Here is a 19,883-nt window from a genome sequence, read left to right on the forward strand (position 1 = left end):
AGGGTCTTTAAAGAATGTAGGATATATTTGATTTCATAGAATCCATGGGAATTTTACATAATAATAAATAATATATTGGGAAGAGTAGGTTATTTTTAAAGTGTATTTCTAACATTATTTATGATTGTTATTTTGTTTAACTCCTTCAAGTAAAGTGGTGGTGTGGAAGAGAAATTCAAAGACCTAGCTATATTGGGTAGGATAGGGCAGGCCGACTCTAATACCCTTAGGCTAATAAAACTAAAGTTTTAGGTCTTTAATTTTTTTCATAATATTAAGGTTCAAAATTAAATTTCATTTATGGAATATATACTATTTGTTTTGCAACTAAATAGAAAAATATTTAAAATGATTTTTTTTTTTGAATAATTATTTTTACAAATAGTAACAATTAAGCTCTTAATGTTACATTTTGTTCGGCATCAACTTATGTGATACAATTGTTATTAACTAGAACAAAAATTGGACAAGCAAAAAAGCCAACATCGATTATTTGTTATGCAATAACAAATAATTATTTTTTACATGTGTATAATCAATTACATTATAATATCATTTTTTATATTAATATTTAAAGTTTTGCGACAAATATTTATATTATCAATATATATAAGTTAAATCTAAAATTAATATTTTTTTTACTCAAGACAGGTTAACTGTTACATATGTAGTTGACAATATAATATTTTCTTATCCATACATCGAATCAAGTTACAACCTAAGATAACCAATCAAATCACATTATATATTCATAATATCTGTTTGTTTATATTAGACAAAAATATAAACATTCAATTGAACTTTAATTTAAATTCCCATATTAATGATATGAACAAAATTTAAATGCACATTGTTGCACGTCTTCTTGAAATGCAGCATAAATAAATAAATAAAAAGTAATTAATTTATCTAATAAACTAGCAAAGTTTTCAATATAAGGCAAAAATTGAGTCCATAGATACATTTATCTTGAAGAGATGCATAGTAAAAGGCACAGTGTAACATCAATTGCAAGGTGGAAACTTCACAACTAAGCCCAATGTACTTTTCACCCCCCATTAAAATCCTCTCTCTCTAAAATGCCCTACTTGGTTCATCACTGATTTTTTTTTTTTTTTTGCAACTGTAATTTAATTCATCTAAAAACATATGCCACTGAATCAGTGAAATTAGAGAAAAGAAAATTTAATAAATTAGAGATGTCATATGAGTATGTGTTAGTCTGTGGTGCATAAATAAACCATGATGGATGAAAGGTCATTTTTTTAACTTTATAAATACCCAATTCATTGGCCACTTGCTTTTATTTTTTGATATATCTTCTTCCTGTTCAGATAAAAGAAAAGAGAAAGAAAAAAAAGAAAAAAGAAAAAAGAAAAAAAATCAAGAGCTATATAGCTGAAACATCTCTCTTCTGTTGTATCCTTAATTATATTCTTCTTTTGTTTCCTCATCAAAGGTTAGTAGTTAGTGAACAAAATATTGAAACACATCTTTTGAAATCCATTCTCACTGCTTCAACTCTTTTGGGTTGAATCAAAACTTTTTCACACTCCAAATCCAGATTTGGTAACATAAACTCCACTATAGAATATAGATTTCATATAACAAATCAAAAACTTTGAACAAATGAAGTAAATGTTAAAGAGTGAAGTGTTAGAGTGGTTAAAGAGCCTTATAATAAGATTCTAAGTTCTAATAATTACTTTTCTTTCTTTTTATCTTTCTCTTCTTCCCTTTTCATGTTTTCCCTAATCAAACAAAACTAGCTCAGAAAACCAAAATTTGTTTTTATCAAAAATGGATTGTTATTTTTATATTTTTATTTTGATATATTCATATTCATTCATAAAAATATATAACAAATAATTTATTGATTGTATTTGACTTTGATTTGATTCAGCTTGCAAGGTATGGATTTTCAAAATCAATCTATGTCAGATTCTCCACAGAGAAAGATAGGAAGGGGAAAGATTGAGATCAAAAGGATTGAGAACACAACCAATCGCCAAGTAACTTTCTGCAAACGTAGAAATGGATTGCTCAAAAAAGCATATGAATTATCTGTTCTTTGTGATGCAGAAGTTGCTCTAATAGTCTTCTCTAGCCGTGGACGCCTCTATGAATATGCTAATAACAGGTATCAATATTATTCTTTCTTAACACTATATTTTAAGCTTTCTTTCTTTTCTTTATTTATTTTTTTTCCAATTTTTTTCTTCAGTCTTAGAAGCCCTTTTGATGATTTTGTTCCACTGGTTTTGCTGTAATATTAAGAATGATATTTTTAATATTTTTTATTTTTGGTTACTTGGGGTTATTGATTTTTTTTAATCCTACAAATAAATCTTTTTTTTAAGGACTTAAAACACAAAGAACATGTTTTTTTTTTGTGATGCAGTTAAGGTAGAGTTTTTTTCCCCCTCTTTTTATCTCTGTTTTTTGAGGTCAAAGGATATCATATTTACAGATTAAAAAAAAATGTAATAACCCCAAGTACCCAAAAAGAAAAAAAAAATTATTTTTATGTTATTTTAATTTCTTTACTATTCTATTTTGGATTTTTCCTTTCTATGAGCTTTTTATGTTGTTTATCTTTTCTTCTTATGATGATTTATTTCCTTCTAGTTAATGGTTTGTTGGATACATAGATCTGGTGGTGCAATAGATGGAAATAGAAGCACTATATGGTTTGTTGTAAGTAGCAACAATAGGTATAAGGATTTGGGAAGTTATGCAGTCCTGTGAGATCAGCCACTTTCCTTCAACTCACTCTCCATTCTTGTTAATTTTTCTGTTTCCTTTTTTTCTCTTTTCCTTCTTCCTTCAAAATCTTCTCTCTCTTACACATATCTATGTGTGTGTGTGGCTATGCTAAGAATTTTGGCCTAAAGAAAAAGCTGTCATGTGCTCCAATTAGCCCAACCCATCTATCTCCTTGACACTTCCTTAATAACAAGTCAGTTATACATCAAGAAACCAAAGTACAATTTCAAGCTATTTGTCAATTTGACATAAATAAACCACAAAGGGTGAAAGAAAAAAAAAAGGATCTTTTTTAGGGTTTGTGAAAGATTATGCAGAAAATTTCACTTTTTTAACCTATTACAACAATTTTAGCTAAGAATAATCCACACCCAGATAAAGATTTTCCATTCCAAATACCTGAGTTGAGGTTTCCCCAAATTTCAATTGTACCCACTTGCAAGATCTCATTCTAGGTCAAACTGTTATAACCCTAAAAATTAGGGTTTTATTAGCAATTAAAAAAAAGGGTTGGGTATAAATAACATTTAATCAAGCTTTTTTTATATAAAGAAATGAAACTTTATTTTGTTTGAAAGCAAAATGGAAAGTTGAGTATGGTCAAAATAGTGTCGAAGTTGAAACATTTTGGTTGATTTTGGCTCCGTTTTAGGAAATGAGGTTTGGTGAATCTGGTTAGGGTTTTTTAAGGACTAGAGTCTAGTAGGATTTGTCTTGGTTGAAAGAATCTTTGGTCACGTCACACACATGATTTTTCAGTTCTTGACTTCTGACAAAGGAGTTTATGTCATGATTCCCATTCTTGGTTCTCTTTTCCCTCTTCCATTTCAACCCTAAAAACATTTATCTTCTGTAGGTAAACACCCTTGTCTTGGAAAATTTTCCTTTCTCTCCCTTCTCTTATTTATTCTAACATTTATTTTCATGAGTTTTAATTTTCATGCGCCTTAAAAAGTTTTACAATGTCATGTCAACACGTCTCAACTAATTAAGTGTATGATTTTAGAAAATATTATGATAAAAATTATTTACTCGGATCCTATATATATATAAATTAAGGAAAATACTAACTTGTTAAACATGTAAATATAGAAATCTTATATTGAAAAGTGCACTGAAAATTGTACATATAACTTTTGATAAATCAAATTTTGTTCTTTTTTATACTAAATTTATATTTTTGAATCCCTAACCATGATTCATAAATGAAAACCTATTTACATAGTTTCATACCAGCAAAATACTGTAAAAATAGTGATGAACTAATAAGAATGACTCAACTAGATTATCATTAATAACATTTCACCTCTGTTAGTTTCTTTTACTTAAATTTGTGGTTTGCTGAATATCTTGCACGGATATGTATTTATGAAAGCAAAAGAAACAAAACAAAGAAAAGGGTTTTTTTTAGTGAGAGTGTGAGAGAGAAAAAAAAAGAAGATTGAAGTGAGTGAGTGAGGTAAATGGTAGTGGCAGAGACAATGTACGACAATTGAGGTTTAGCCAATGAGAGAGTTCTCAAAATTTGGCTTCTTCCATGCAATTGGGAAGCGTAAAACTATTGTTGTTGTTACTGCTACTGCTGTAGCAGAAGCTGAAATGAACGGTTGTGATGTTCTCTCACATTTTTCAGATGGAAAAGACTTAAAAAATATAATAATATTTAATTTTATATACAGTATTTTGTTACTGTTATGATTTTTCAAAAGTTTGTGTTAGTAATGTTACATTGAATATTTTGAGTCTTATGTTGGTTTCATCGAGGTGGATATTTCAATGTGGCTTAGGGTATTAACCATTAAGAAAAGGGTTTGATCCAAAAAACAGTACTAGAAATAGTTGAACCAATCATATAGTGGGATCTTGTGCCAGCGTGGCAGAATTAACCAATCAGTTGCTCGGGGAAATTAAGGTATCAGAAAATGGTTGTTTTCCTAAATATTTTAATTTTGTAAATATTCCAAAATTGTATATTATTTTAATATTTTATTTTGTATCACATCTAGTCATCAGATTTTGACTGGATGACTGAGGAATGAGATCATTCGATGTTGCTTTTAAATAGTTGCGTTTAAGGTTCACATAACCGAGATAGTTCCATGATTTGACCATTAATCAGACTCCACTTTTTCCGGTTAATCTTAATTTCAATATTGTACTATGTCTAATTTTTTATTAAAAAAATTAAATACTTTGATTGACATCATGGAACTGAAAAATGGTTGTTTCTTGCATACGTAAGAGAAAGGTGAAAGTATAATCCTTCATATAACAGATTAATAAGGTAGTAAAAGTTGTATTATAAATTTATAATATGTTAATTTGATTAGTTAGTTACATTATTTATTTAATTAACTATTTCTTTTAATTGTTAATATATTTAATTTATTTTTTCTATTTTTTATTTAATAACTTAAATTAACAATCTTAATAACTTATTTATATATGAGTATATAATTTGTTTGTTAAATTTGTCCTTGTAATTTTATTTTATTTACTCAATCCAGACTTACATGCTTTTTTTTTTTTTTTTTGGTGTTTAAAAAGTGAAAACTTACATCATGATTTGATCTTTTTTATTACAAATTGGATAATATTTGCTTTTGTCAAATGTTATTTCTTGATTTTTGTTCATTCCTGAGCAATCTGGTATTGCGTATGAAACATTACAAAGATCCAAAGGCAGTAATGCTTACATCAGGATGTGAAATTTTATTTTATTTTGCTACAAAAACTTCTTTTATTCTGCTGCAGTTTGATCACTGCTGAATTTATTGGATGGATACAAAAATCTCTGTAAAATGAGAGAAGGAATATTTGAAAATTTAAATCAAGCGATATTTTAAGATTATTTATTTGAAATGTAAAATCCTTATTTATACATTTCCCTTCATACACACCTTCAATCCAATCATAGTTAATTAATTAATGATGACAAGAGACATTGCAACCTAGTATCCTTATGATTTCAAACATTCCAAATAGAAAGTTGATTTAGACAGAAAGAAAATATATATTTCAGCTTTATTTTTACAGTTCCATTTAAGTTTTACATTAATAATATTTTTATTCAAGCAAAAAATTTCAGGGTTAAGAGATAATATGTCATGTAGATAAGACTTTAGGTTAATTAAATATTTACAAATAGATTATATTTGATTCATTCCAATAACATTAACGAAAATTTAAATATTTAATAAGTCCTAAAATCTTTCTTATTTTAAATTTGAGCATCATCTTTTCACCTTAAATTTTTGGTGAAAAAAAAATTATATTCATGTAAAACATTCAATTGTATTGCCCTAAAAAAAATATTCAATTGGACATATATAACATGATTCCTACTATTGCTATTAGTAAATAATCACATATATTGGACATTTTTATAACATGATTCCTACTATTGCTATTAGTTTTTTAATACCTTCCTACTATTACTTCTATTATGTGCCTTAATTAGTTTTATAGGTTGAATTATAGTTTTTTTTTTTTTTTATCTTTATGCAAGGGATTAAAGGAGTATTCAACATAAATTTAAGATTTTTGTTAATGATAATTTGTATTAGACCCAATAAACACCTAGTATAGTTTTTTTCATAGGCAAATATTGTTAGTAGTAAGTATATATTTCAGAGGGAGGAGAAAATGTTTGTGTTAGAGGTAGCACTTTGAATATATAACTTCTTCATGTCCTTAGCCAAACAACAAAAGACTACTAATTTGAGAAGTTCATTAACTTCCCATTTTGGATGATTAGATTTTGGAGGTTTAACTTTTTTTTTGTTTTAAACCTCAAGTTCTCAAGGGAAGGGAAGAAACTCTAATAATCAATAATTTAATCGAAGTATAAGTAAAGTCCGATCAAAAATTTGACTAGAAGTTTAATTTGTCAATTTGAATATTTTGATTTCTCTTTATTTTTTTGTCTTTAGTATTAAAACCAAATTAATTATTTTGTCAATATTACTCTTATTTATTGGTATCTCAGCTTATATATAATACATCAATTTGTGTCTTACATACCTAGCATATTTCTTAAATTTGTTCTTCACATGATTAAGTTGCTTATCTATTTAGCTTGCTAATATAAAATGTATGCATGAATTTTAATTAATACTATTAATCATTGCAGTGTCAAAGCAACTATTGAAAGGTACAAAAAAGCATGTTCAGATTCATCTGGCACTGGATCTGCTTCTGAGGCTAATGCTCAGGTATTGTATTGATTAAATCCAAAGTTACTCCTTTCATATTTATTTGGGTTAGATGGATTGATTCCTTCAATTTGATCATAACTCAATATTGATAACCAATGTATTTTTTTATATAAACTAACATTTATAGCAATGATTTCATATATATTCTCCAGTTTTACCAGCAAGAAGCAGACAAATTGCGTGCGCAAATTAGTAATCTGCAGAATAACAACAGGCAAGTTTATCTAATCTTAATGCAAGAATAACAAAATTATTATTCTTAAGAGTTAAAATGGAACTCACTCAAAATGAAAGAGAGAATTGGACTCGTATTCTTTGCAAGATACATCTAAAATCTACCTTCTCTTCTCTAAAAATGCAACTATAATGGATTATGTTTTACTCTATTTTAATTTAACCAACCATCTTAAATGTAAAGTCACAGATATAATAATTTATAAATTTTTATATAGCTATATCGTCATGTCCAATATTATAGATTTTGTGTGTGGATATAAATGAGAGATGGTCCGATCATCTTAAAATTTTATATTAGATCTTACTAATCTTTATAAAATCGACTTATAAAATAACGAATGTCACTCTTTAGAAACTTTTATACAGCTATGTCTATTTTGTTACACAAGGGACTTGCACTTTTCTTAATATTTTGCAAATATTTTTTTCTCTATTTTTGGTTCACAAAATCATTAAGAACCTCTACTATCATCAACTATGGAATATATTTAATTATTTTATTTGTCAAATTACTATTGCCAATGAAAACGCTTCTTAAAACTGAATTTAAATTTCTAAAGTAAAAATATCAATTGGAAAGTGTTCAAAATTAATTGTACATCATTGACATTGAATGTTGTAAAGAAAGGATTTTTTCTTGAAATTGATTATTTAAATTTGTTTGCTACCATTAAAATATTTCTTTTGTAATACATATTTAATTTTTAAAGAAGAGAAATACAGATCATAACTTAAGAGAAGAACATATTGTAATTCAAGTTTCCATAAGGTCTAAGAAAAATGAGTGTAATTTATTCTACAAAAAAGAATGAAGAGATTTTCACTTAAAATATTATTTTATGAGAAAAATTCAATTTAGAAATTTATAGGTTACATTATTGAAATGATGCATATTGTAGTTATATTATAATGTGTATTATCTGAGCATCCTTGCTGAAAAAGATTAAAGTGCAGGCAAATGATGGGTGAGTCTTTGGGCTCTATGACTGCCAAGGAACTCAAAAACTTGGAGGGTAAATTAGAAAAGGGAATAAGTAGGATTCGTTCCAAAAAGGTATCTATGGTGTTAAATATAAACAACTATTTTGCTTTCTACCAATTTTGAAAAGATACATGATTTCATCTATATATTCATTCAACAAATCCTGCATTTTTCTGACTCTATCCCTCTTCCTTTTTCTTGTACTACATCATCAGAACCAGCTTTTATTTGCTGAAATTGAATACATGCAGAAGAGGGTAACTATTTTTACTTTATTCCTGTTTTTATTTTTGTTAATACATTAGAATTTCATCCGGAAAGTCGGATAATAAACTACTGGATAAACAATTTAGTTAAATGTTTATAACATATGTGTTTACTGTTTAAGAATTAATGTATAAATTATTTTCATAAAAAAACTATTTTCGTATAATTTATAAAAATGTATAAGCTCTCAGAACAAAATATTTATGCTAAAAATAGTCTAAAAATATTGTGATGTAAGTTAAATTATTTTCACATAAGAAGAAGGCCTATGTATGTAGCATAATTTTGTTTGAAACAAAAAATTAGGGCTTTGAAATTAAATGTGATAACTAAAATGTAAACAATGCAGGAAATAGACTTGCACAATAACAACCAACTTCTGAGAGCAAAGGTCATTCATTCATTCTATATCTTACAGTGTTCAAAATTGATAGCTAGTATTATGATATTTATGACTACTAATTAATTGTGGCTATGATTTGTTGTTGATTGGGGGGTGTAGATAGCTGAAAGTGAAAGGAACCACCATAATATGAGTGTGTTACCTGGAGGCACAAGCTATGAATCTATGCAATCTCAGCATCAGCAGCAGCAGCAACAATATGATTCTCGTGGTTACTTTCAAGTCACTGGATTACAACCTAGTAGTCAGTATGCACGACAAGACCAAATGTCACTTCAATTAGTGTAAGAATCTATAACTACTCAAATTCCATTTCTACCTTCTAAGTTTCTAACTACTGAATTTTTGTTTTCTTGTACTTATGCAGTTGATATGTTTGTGCTTGAGAAGTATGTAGTAATTTGCTTCTGGTATATGATGATGATGATGATGATAGCAGATAAATGCTAAGGGTAATATATATATATAAAAGCTGAATTGAGAAGGGTTTGTAAGTATTCCCTCAGTACTATTTAGTGGCTTTGTAGACATCTTAAGACTATATCATGTATCAATTATGAAACGCTTTCTGAGATGTGTCCTAAGATAATGGAGAAGACACCTTCACTTGTTTGTTCTAATTATTTCTCAAACAAATCACAATCTCTATCCTTCCATTTTTTTTTTAATATAATTTCTATGCTTTCATTTTACTTCTTTTTTATTTAGATAAGAATATTTGATTAAACAACTTAACAAAACATTTATACTACATAAATATTTACTTGTAAGATGTTCTTAAGTACTTATTGTATTGCTTGCTTTGGTTTCTAATATAATATTTTGCTATTAAAAAATAAAAAATAAAAATGAAATAAGTCTTGTAAAAAATTGAGAAAGAAAATAAGGGAAAACTTCACTTAAATTTTGCTTTTTTTAAAAAGTTATTATGAAGATTTTGCAGCAAAAAAAACTAAAAGCATCTTAAAAACATCAGTTAGATCATTTTCATGAATTCTTTTGAATATTAACTACTATATTTGTCATTAATTATAAGATTGGTTTTCATTGTCTTTGTCCTTGGATATAAGATAATTTTTAAAATTCTGCATGTATTAATTATTTTTTTACAAAAATACCCCTTTTAATTTAACATTAGCAATAGTAAATATTTTCTCCATCTTAATAATTCTAGGATGAATTAAATATATAAAAGTAAAACACTTTTAGATATATTTATCTTTAGGACTAACTTCTTTAATATTTGTAAACTTTGTTAAAAATAATAAGAAAAGAATGAGAGAATACATTAGAACAACCACGTCTTTTTCATTTAAAATTATCATCAAATGCACAATTTTGTATCTTTTCTCACCAATCTATCAAATGACAATAATTTTTTTAACACTTTCTGTCATCTACTATACTCATTGTTTACAGAAGCTGCAAAAAACTACTTCAGGTTTTCACTTGAACTCGTTTGTTTATTTATTTTTATTTAAAAAAAGTTCGAACAAAAAAAAATAAAAATTATTTGTAAGTTAAAATATAATTTTATAATCAGTAGTAAACATATTCTTACACAATAATTCACAAATTAAACGTGTTTTAACTACTGTAACAATATTATTACTTTAAAAATAAAACTAGGTTTTTAAGAAAGAAAAAAAAGGCACAATTTTTGTATCAACCCAACTGTAATATATTCAAAAAAACTTAATTGTTATATAAAATCTATTAGTTCAATCTAGGATTAATCTATTGTGTTAACCGCCTTTAATAGAATCTCCACTCTCAACCATATTATTTTATTCATAAGATTTGAATCATAAACTTTGTTTAAGAAATCGAAATTAATTCAACTTGAACCAATGTAAATTTTTTTTTTTAGAGGAGGCCAATGTAATAGTAGTTAAATAGGTTCTCTTAAATATTCTAATCTAATGTAATTATTTGGCAACAAAAAAATCAAACGTAAATAAATTCCCAAAAATACCTATAAATATGGTTAATTGGTTACACGAGAAACAGAGGAAACAATGGGTCCATCTTATTCATTTTCTGTATCCTTTGATCCTCCATTGTCTTCCATATCCCTATAGGCCCACACCATATGTCATAGATCTATGTTGGTTTACGTTATTTTTTTATTTTTTTTTTGTCTCAGCTAACAAATGCCCTCATCACTTAATAAGAAATCAAAATTGGAATTTTTGAATTGAAAATAACAAATTTATATTTTTTAAAAGTTGAAAATATAATTTTTTTTTACTTTTAGTATTTTTTTCTTTACAAATATCTCAAGGCATTTATAAAACATTTTAAGGTTAACATAAATTCTTGTAAAATATGAAGTTAAAATTGTGAAATCATAGAATCTTAATAAAGTTATCAAATATTTTGTATATTAGTAAGTAATTATTTGTCTAACAATGTAAAAAAATATTAATATTTATATTAATCTTAAAAGTAATTACCGGTTAGATTAATTGAATTGGACTAAAAAAATCATTTTGCAATTCCTAAATAGAGCAAATGCTGATTAGACAATCTACAATAGTATACAGTATCCGTAACTTTTAAGGTGAAGTGAGGTGGTGAAGTTGATGGGAAGCCCAATACCAACTGAAGTAAAGTGCAAAATTTAAATTTCATGGTGGTAAAAAATAAACAATATTAAACTATAGGTGAAAATTTAATAAATACAGGGGGTGCAAGTGTTCACCCTCATTTCAAGATGAGTCCGCCCCTGCCTATAATGAACATGAAATCTTGAAAGAATAATTATCAATTAAAAAAAAAAATTTTAAATAATTAAATAATTTTTTTAAATATCAAAGACATTAAAAAGTATATATTTTTTGTGTAAAACTATTTTATATTAATATTTAATAACATTTTATTATTTTGTTACATTACTCCACATTTGTATAATTATTTTGAAATTGATTATGTAATATGGAGACATAATACTTTTCTATTAAATATTAATGTAAAATTATTATGTCAATATAAAATTAATAGACGGCCATTGCACTCTTTGAAATATATCATATATTATTATAGATACTTGACTTTGTTTTACTATACTCTTCAAATAATTTTGTTTTAATAATATTGCAAAATATATCTCGTAATTATTTAATTTAATTTTAGATAATAATTTAATTTTTTTATTTAATTATTTATTTATTTTTAAATAACTATTTGATATGTCTTAAAATTTTAAGAATGTTATTATTTTTTTATATAAACACAAAAAATTCATCACCACCTTCAAATAAAATTTAGAAAATTCATTATCAACTTTAAAAAAATTCATATATTTATTAAATCCACAACTACAAATTTTAAATAAATTTATATCTTTAATCTCCATTAACAACAACAACGTCAAATCTTGCAATAGAGAGAAAGATTTAAGAAAAACAAATCTAAACCAAATTTAGAAATTGCGTAGAAGGAGATGAATGCATGAGATTAAAAATGAATAAACACAAAAACACAAGTTTGCAAAAAGTAAATAAATCGAGGAAAAGAAAGACAAAACAAAATGCAACGAAGAAAAATAAACCTATCAAAGGGGATACTAAGTTTGCTTTAATACCATATTTAGAAACATGACATCTACGAAAGAAGAATTGACAAAATTTAAAAGTGTATTATAGTTATTGAAGTAAAAAGATATAAAATGATAAAAGTAGATACAAAGTGATTTTTAAAATAGTTATCATGTACGGTGTAACTATTTTAAAGATATAATTTTTAAAATAATTTTCAAATACAAGACAAGTTCTTAGTGATAAGAACTATAAAACAACTACTAGACAAATTGTCATTTACAAGATTAAACTACCATACACACGAAAAATTATTATGATTAAAAATATCAAAATAATTATCATACATGAAATAAATTATTGCTGATAAAAATTTCAAAATAACTATCGTATACGTGACAAGTTTTCACTAATAAAAAATTTAAAATAATTATCATACATTAGATAAGTTATCATTGATGAGATTGAACTATCATACATGTGATAAAGTCTCATTAATAAAAAATTTAAAATAATTATCATATATGTAATAAGATATTACTTATGATATTCAATATTTATACAGGGAACGAAGTCTCACCAATAAAAATTTCAATATTACAATCCTACATGAAATAAAATGTTAGTTAATAAATTGAATTATCATAAGATAGACAAATTCTCACGGATAAAAAAAATCAAAATCATTATCATACACGAAACAAATTTATCATTATTTTTTTTTTAAATGACCAAAATTAGTAATTAATTATTAAGTTAGTATTCTTTTCCTTCAACCAGATTTGAACCCCAAATCATCCGATTCTTAACCATTAACTAAAAACAGTTGATGCACTCACCCACCATAAATTTATCACTTATAAGATTTAACGTTTAATAAAATATATCTATGCAACTATATTATTCATATTTAGAATTATATACACATTTACATTAAAAAAAAAACATAATAAATTAAAACTATTCAAATTTAAAAATAAAGTTTGAAAAAACACATGACACTCTAACAAAGCTGATATACTATCAATTTTATCGAACTATCAAATTAATACAACCTCCCTCAACCGGAGCAAATGCATGGGTACTTTATTAGTATTCATATAAAAAGGCATTGGACCGATTTGAAATAAATTTATCACCACATCTAGCGTGAGTTGTGAGTTGTGAGTGTGTGAATGTTGCAAATTGAGATTAATCAACTCAATTCAAGTTTACAACATCTTAATTATTACATAGAAAAATAATCCCAACAGTCAAACATTTATGAAAAAATTCTAATATATTCTACTCAATATGTATGCAAAAAAGCTAGCTAAGATTAACTAAGGACGTGATTGCAAGTTGAAGTAATTCATGAAATGACAAGTTGTGCGAGTTGTTGGACATTGATTGGATAAGTCACTCCTGGACTAACAGTACTATTGTATATAATTGATGCAGTGATCGAGTTCAAAGCAAATGTGGGATGAAATCCATCATAAAAAGCATACTCTTTTCTATTAGAGCATGGTTTTGATCCAGGTATACACATCCCATCCGACCTCATTGGACAACAAGGAGCATGGATAACTGTAAAACCTGAAATTAACAAAAAACATAGTGACTTTGATTTATTAATTAATTATAAGTTATAACCACCTAAAATATGAAATATTGAAATGTTTACCAAGTGAACTATTAATCTTGATGGCAGTACTATTTATAAAGATATATTTGGAATCATGATACTGGTTATTGTTTTGATCGACCAGATCTCTAAGTTTATGACTAAAGATTAATGCATCAAGATTCTCCTGTTTAATACATGATCCATTTGTGCCGCGAGTAGCGATTGAATTTGGAGAGCAACCTACATAGCCCACCCCATATAGCGCAAATTTTCTTGCCCCAATACCATGCAAATCCTGCCCAACAAAATTACTTTTTTTTTTTTATTAATATAAATAACCAAATCATTTTAATGAAAAGATATTATGTAATTATAAACCTGTATATATTGGGACAAGTGCTTAACAAGAACTTCAGCATACTGTTCGGGAGTATAGTTGCGACTTGTTGAGTAGTATTGTGGTTGGAAATAATTGTTCATGTAATCGTTGCTTCCTATATTCACATAATATAAGCATTTATTTAGATATTGCATGGCTTGTGTTAAACCTCCAAGCTTCGTAGCAATTTGAGAAATTATGATTCTATGATTTTTTAACTGTAATCCCAAGGGGATATTATTACCCTGCATATATTCACACGAATTTAGTGCCGTTATGAAAATATATCCAATATTAACATACCAAAAATTAATTATACCAATTGTTTGCCTGTCTCTTCACGAATTCCAGCTGAACCAGATGCATAGTTAACTCCTTTAAGTATGTCTGACCCACTAAGGTTTGCAAATGGTGGGATTGGATTCTCGAATTCAAGTAGTTGGGCTACAATCATAAATTGTTAGCTTTCAGTTTAACAAAAATATGGTGGATGGACAAACTCCAGAGGTGGATTAATATTTTTCAAAAAATATTTATCTAAGAAAATGCAACATATTTATATATTAAGGCCTAAGTAAATATAGTTATTTTCCCTAAAAAAAAAAGTAAATATAGTTATTTATTTATAGGTTTAATTCCATTAAATTAATTAGGGTGCAGAGTTTACATACTTTTTGAGTTTTAACCACAATGACGATTATATTTTAATATTGAATATAATTCCACAATTATAATTTTACATCTTCAATTGCAATGCAATTTAAAATCTTGCTATTGAATTTACAATAATAGTTGAATTGAGATAGATAAAGAGTATTAATGGTGCAAATAATGTTACCAATTATGTCAATTGTTGTATATCCATCGCTAAACCTTCCGGTTGGACCATGTGGGTGCTCGATGCCATATGGATGGTAAATAGGTTTTGCAGATGTTGAAAGATTGTTGTTGTTTCCGGTGTCAGACAAAGAGTCACCAAATATAAAAAGACAAGGAACTTGAGATACTCCATGGACACAATGTTGCATGCAACATGCAGCCAAGAGAAGAAAATGCAATACCAACCATATTTTTGTCTCACAAGCCATCTCTCTATATGTATTATGTAAGAAGAAAATGAGGAGTGTGTGTGAATCACAAGATGAAGGAATTTACAATCATCTTTGAGTTGAGATAGATAAAGAGTCTTAATTAATATTACCGATTATGTCAATTGTTGTTAATCCATTTGTAAATCTTCCTGTTGGGCCATTAGGAAAGTCAATGTCATATGAATTGTAATTAGTTTTTTGTAGATGTTGGAAGATCGTTGTTGTTTTCATTGTTAGACAAGGAGTCATCAAATATAAAAAGACAAAACACTTGATGGGGAGATACAATGTTACATGCAACTTGCACCGAGGAGAAGAAGATGCAAAACCATCCATGTTTTAGTCTCACAAGTCATCTCTCTCTATATGCGAGGAGTGTGTGAATCACAAAATGGAGGAGGGGGTCTATATATAGGGTGTTTGTCACCAAATTGTCAAAATAAAGTATTAATGAAGGATGATGGATTTGACAAGTTAATTTTCAGAATTAATTTCTTAAAAAACACAAAAGGTCCACAATATATTTTTATTTTTCATACTAGAAAAATAGATGAAGCTCTAAATAGTTTATAAAAAATTATATCACTCACGTTATTACAAATTGGTTTTATTACAAATTGGTTTTATGAAGATGTATTAAACTAATAGCTCTTTATCAATCACCACATACTAATAACTTGAACCAATTGAACTAGGGGCAATAAGCTGTGATGTGATCTCATTTATGGGTTCCGATTCCATCTTAGTTTCTTAGTCAACAAGGTGCTTAATATCCATTGGATAGGTGGAGACTAAGTTACATGAATTATAAGACCTTATTGTAGTGAATAAGTTCCAAGCCTCAGTGGGATGGAATTCATCCCAAAACACATACTCACTCCTATTATAGCATGGCCTTTCATTAGGACTACACCCTCCAGTTAACCTTGATGGACAACAAGGAGCATTTGAAACACCAAAACCTGAGATCCCTAGAACATGCAGCATGGTTATATATAAATATATTGTATGCACCTCAATCAAACACACTAAATTGTATTTAATTATATACAGTATGTGAATTGAAGTTTAAGCAAAACTAAAATTATTACCATCTGCATTCTGGAGACCATGTGATGTACTATTTATAAAGATGAATTTGGAATCAGCAGAGAACTTGTAATTCAAATTATCCACTAGAGATTTAAGTTTGGCATTGAAAATGAATGCATGGATATTCTCCTCATCAACACAGGACCCATTTGTCCCATGAGTAAAGATGGCATTTGGAGTGCAGCCTAAAAGCCCCAACCCAACTAACACATATTTTCTTGCTCCAGTGTCATGTAGACTCTGCTACATATAACAAATGGCATTATTAAATCACCCTATTATAAACATTGTAACTTTAATTGCTATGCTACTATTGTTTTATTTTATTTTTATAACTAATTAAAGTGACAAAAGCTGAACTTGAGTAGATCGTGGTAGCAATATAAATTTGCCACTTACAACTCCCCGTATTTAAATCGTCTGCAAAATATTATATCTGCCGCTCAACAGGAATTGAGTTTCAAAGTGTACTACTAGGCTCATCCACCTAACAAAATCCACCAACGACACATGTCTTTGAGGAGCAAAGGCCCCCAACTACTGATTGATGAGGGAACAACGGCACACGCATCGCTTCTACTTCTATATATCATTTTGTGAAAACAAAAGTGAAACGCAGAGAGTTTGAGTAGATGTACCAGTAAGTTCGAAGATAACTCTTCAACAAGAGCTTCTGCATACTGCTTAGGGCTATAAATGAGTCTTGTTGGGTAGAATTGGGGAAGAAAGTAATTGTTTATGTAATCATTACTGCCAATATTCACATAGTACAAGCATTTGTTAAGGTATTGTTGAGCTTTGTCTAGACTGCCAAGTTTGGTAGCAATTTGAGACACTATAACTCTGTGATTTGTTAACTGTAGTCCCAAGCTGATAACAGAACCCTGTATGGACATAACGTTAATTAGGTGGCATGTATGAGCAATGTAACATAAATAATCATCTAGTCATCTACAAAACCAATTGAAGATCAAAATAAACAATCATTGAAATGAAAAAGGCTATTAGATTTATTTAAGCTCTTTTTGGATACATAAATTTAACTAAACACTTGTAGTATAAGCTATTATCATATATGTGCTTATGCATAAACTATCTCTATAATAAAAGAAAAAATAAAACTAAACTGTTTTTATATAAGTTACAAGTTGCTTTTATAAGTTATCCTGAAAAGCATATGGAAACAAGCTAAAAAGTAGAAACAGCTTATGGATATACTATAAGCTATTTTCATAAGTTCTTCTAAATAGTCTCATAAGTTCTTATGTCAATAGAAAAACTCAAATAAGACAACCCAAATGGACCGATATATACCATAGTCATGCTTGTCTCAATACGAATTCCAGCTCCTCCAGATGCATAGTTCACACCTTTGAGTATGTCTGAACCACTAGTGTTTGCAAATGGTGGAATGAATTTCTTAAATCCAAGAAGTTGAGCTGCAATAAAAAAGACTTTAGTTTTAGCTGAATCAAAAATTTATGGTACGAGCAAAGAACAAAGAAAACCACTTATAATAGTTAAGTTGAAAGAATGTTACTTATAATGTCAATTGAAGTTCGACCATTGGTAAATCTTCCAGTTGGACCTGTTGGAAAATCGATTCCATAAGGTTTGTAATTGGATTTTGCAGAGGTAGGAAGGTTATTGTTGTTTCCACTATCAGATAAAGAGTCTCCAAAAATAAACAGACAAGGAACTTGGGATTTTCCATAGACACAATGTTGCAAATAGTTTGCAGACAAGAAAAGAATAGTCATCACAAACCATGTCTTTATCTCACATGCCATCTCTAAGTAGAAAATTTAATGAAGCTGGAAAAAACCAAGAATAAGTTAAAGACATGCATATATTAATGATGCGTTCAATTAAACATACTACTTCTAATTAGAGTAAAATAGGGGACCATCCATAGTCTATCTATAGATGAAAAGTTACCTAAAAACCAAAACATGTCAAATACAAACTGGCTGATATATTGAGTTCCTAATCAGATAAGATATTAGCAATATTTACTTTGCAGAGAAACAAATCTGACATCATGTCAATAAATGGTTTTTTTTAGGAATGTTAATAAATAGTTAAATATTATGTCTATAATTAACTACAGGGTTAATCAAGTGGTTAATGAACTTTATTGATTTGAATGCCGACTGAAATAATAAGTAAACTACCATTTTAAATTCTGAAATTATAAACTTTGGTCAATTTGAGATTTTAAATTTACGAAATATCAGGTTATTCTTTTAATTTGTTTAAAGTCACTCAAAATGCACCTTAGTCAATCATTTTTAGAGAGAATTTTATAATAAAAAATAGGTTAAATTACATTCGTGGTCCTTTAACTTAATTTCAGGTAACGTTTTAGTCCTTTATCTTTTTTTTTTCCCGACTTGCTCCTTTATTTTAATTTTAAGTGACAATTTGATATTTTATGTTTTAAAATTTCAACAATGATATCATTTTTTGTACAAAAATTCAAAAAAAAAATTCAATCAAAACTCATAAAATTAATTATATTCTTCAATATAATACAAATTTCATCAAATTCGTAACGCAAATCTTCAAATAAACTCATATTTTCATACTTTATTTGATATTTTTAGGAATAAAGGACTAAATCGGGAAGAAAAAAAAAATAAAGGACTAAAACGTTACCTGAAATTAAGTCAAGGGTTAGCCTAAAAAATAATGTACTCATAAAATAATCATTAATAAGATTTAATTTAACTCCAGATCAAACTCCATGCCTTTCACATGAAAAGGAGGGTTAAAGATTAAAAAAACTCTAGAATGTAATTGAGTAATTGCAATTCAACATAAAAACCCATCATCATAAGAAAAAAAAATAAAAAGATTAAATGACAAAGTATCATATGCCAGTACTGTATAAAACTAAAAGAAAAATTCATGAATTTAAATAAATGAGTTTATACAACGTAAAATTAGATAAGCTAATTAGAAACTCACCTTAACCAAAGGGTGCCAATATTCCTTCCGTCAACAATAATATGATGATTATCATAACCTCAAACAATCATCAATATACATATTAAGAGAGAGAGAGAGACACGCTATCAAAGATAAATGTTTGTAGCTATACTTCATTGTTGAGAACAAGGTAGATAAATAGGAAGTTTTTGAAAGATGAATAGGAAGTTTGGAAATACTTGAAGACAAAATCCGTCTTAAAGATGAATGGGAATTTTGTCTTTAATTTCTGTTGTCATCATTTCATTGTTCTCTTGTTTCTTTCTGATAGTGAAGCAACAATCTATATTTGTCAAAGATATTTCTTAAG

The 19,883-nt window shown here is 27.5% G+C and overlaps 3 protein-coding genes across 14 annotated transcripts; 1 reads left to right on the forward strand and 2 right to left on the reverse strand.

Moving 5' to 3' along the window:
- Positions 1–997: 997 nt before the first annotated feature.
- Positions 998–9,492, forward strand: LOC101493118 (floral homeotic protein AGAMOUS). 9 transcript variants are annotated; one of them, XM_027334406.2, is made up of 9 exons: positions 998–1,041; positions 1,904–2,140; positions 6,899–6,980; positions 7,136–7,197; positions 8,163–8,274; positions 8,418–8,459; positions 8,819–8,860; positions 8,972–9,156; positions 9,240–9,492. In XM_027334406.2, the coding sequence occupies exons 2-9, from the start codon at positions 1,914–1,916 to the stop codon at positions 9,241–9,243; spliced, it is 756 nt and encodes a 251-aa protein (XP_027190207.1). In that variant the 5' UTR covers positions 998–1,041; positions 1,904–1,913; the 3' UTR covers positions 9,244–9,492. The 9 variants fall into 9 exon arrangements, with proteins under 9 accessions (XP_027190207.1, XP_027190212.1, XP_012572595.1 ...); XM_012717049.3 differs by lacking the exon at positions 998–1,041 and adding an exon at positions 1,131–1,256; XM_012717067.3 differs by lacking the exon at positions 998–1,041 and adding an exon at positions 1,134–1,256 and having other exon boundaries at positions 8,175–8,274.
- Positions 9,493–13,447: 3,955 nt separating this feature from the next.
- Positions 13,448–15,720, reverse strand: LOC101494708 (GDSL esterase/lipase At1g29670-like). The gene is made up of 5 exons (XM_004485902.4): positions 15,238–15,720; positions 14,719–14,843; positions 14,399–14,644; positions 14,078–14,315; positions 13,448–13,989 (listed from the first exon to the last, which is right to left on the reverse strand). The coding sequence occupies exons 1-5, from the start codon at positions 15,485–15,487 to the stop codon at positions 13,763–13,765; spliced, it is 1,086 nt and encodes a 361-aa protein (XP_004485959.1). The 5' UTR covers positions 15,488–15,720; the 3' UTR covers positions 13,448–13,762.
- Positions 15,721–16,043: 323 nt separating this feature from the next.
- On the reverse strand, positions 16,044–19,823 carry LOC101489776 (GDSL esterase/lipase At1g29670-like). 4 transcript variants are annotated; one of them, XM_073368282.1, is made up of 6 exons: positions 19,553–19,823; positions 18,123–18,396; positions 17,897–18,021; positions 17,221–17,466; positions 16,582–16,825; positions 16,044–16,452 (listed from the first exon to the last, which is right to left on the reverse strand). In XM_073368282.1, the coding sequence occupies exons 2-6, from the start codon at positions 18,370–18,372 to the stop codon at positions 16,241–16,243; spliced, it is 1,077 nt and encodes a 358-aa protein (XP_073224383.1). In that variant the 5' UTR covers positions 18,373–18,396; positions 19,553–19,823; the 3' UTR covers positions 16,044–16,240. The 4 variants fall into 4 exon arrangements, with proteins under 4 accessions (XP_073224383.1, XP_073224381.1, XP_012568216.1 ...); XM_073368280.1 differs by having other exon boundaries at positions 16,046–16,461; XM_012712762.3 differs by having other exon boundaries at positions 16,048–16,452; positions 16,582–16,822; positions 19,553–19,822.
- Between the last annotated feature and the right edge of the window lie 60 nt (positions 19,824–19,883).

Source organism: Cicer arietinum, chromosome 1, assembly GCF_000331145.2.
Source record: "Cicer arietinum cultivar CDC Frontier isolate Library 1 chromosome 1, Cicar.CDCFrontier_v2.0, whole genome shotgun sequence".
NCBI classification, from domain to species: domain Eukaryota; kingdom Viridiplantae; phylum Streptophyta; class Magnoliopsida; order Fabales; family Fabaceae; genus Cicer; species Cicer arietinum.

Excerpts from the sequence above, each read along its gene's own strand:
- LOC101493118 (XM_012717049.3), top strand. Across the intron at positions 2,141-6,898 it reads TATGAATATGCTAATAACAG|TGTCAAAGCAACTATTGAAA; the intron begins GTATCAATATTA and ends TAATCATTGCAG. Across the intron at positions 8,861-8,971 it reads ACCAACTTCTGAGAGCAAAG|ATAGCTGAAAGTGAAAGGAA; the intron begins GTCATTCATTCA and ends TGGGGGGTGTAG.
- LOC101494708 (XM_004485902.4), bottom strand. The coding sequence starts at position 15,487 with ATGGCTTGTGAGACAAAAATATGGTTGGTATTGCATTTTCTTCTCTTG. Across the intron at positions 14,316-14,398 it reads ACTTGTCCCAATATATACAG|GATTTGCATGGTATTGGGGC; the intron begins GTTTATAATTAC and ends TTTGTTGGGCAG. Across the intron at positions 13,990-14,077 it reads CAAGATTAATAGTTCACTTG|GTTTTACAGTTATCCATGCT; the intron begins GTAAACATTTCA and ends TGTTAATTTCAG.
- LOC101489776 (XM_073368280.1), bottom strand. The coding sequence starts at position 18,372 with ATGGCATGTGAGATAAAGACATGGTTTGTGATGACTATTCTTTTCTTG. Across the intron at positions 16,826-17,220 it reads AGTTATCTTCGAACTTACTG|CAGAGTCTACATGACACTGG; the intron begins GTACATCTACTC and ends TGTTATATGTAG. Across the intron at positions 16,462-16,581 it reads TGGTCTCCAGAATGCAGATG|GGATCTCAGGTTTTGGTGTT; the intron begins GTAATAATTTTA and ends TGCATGTTCTAG.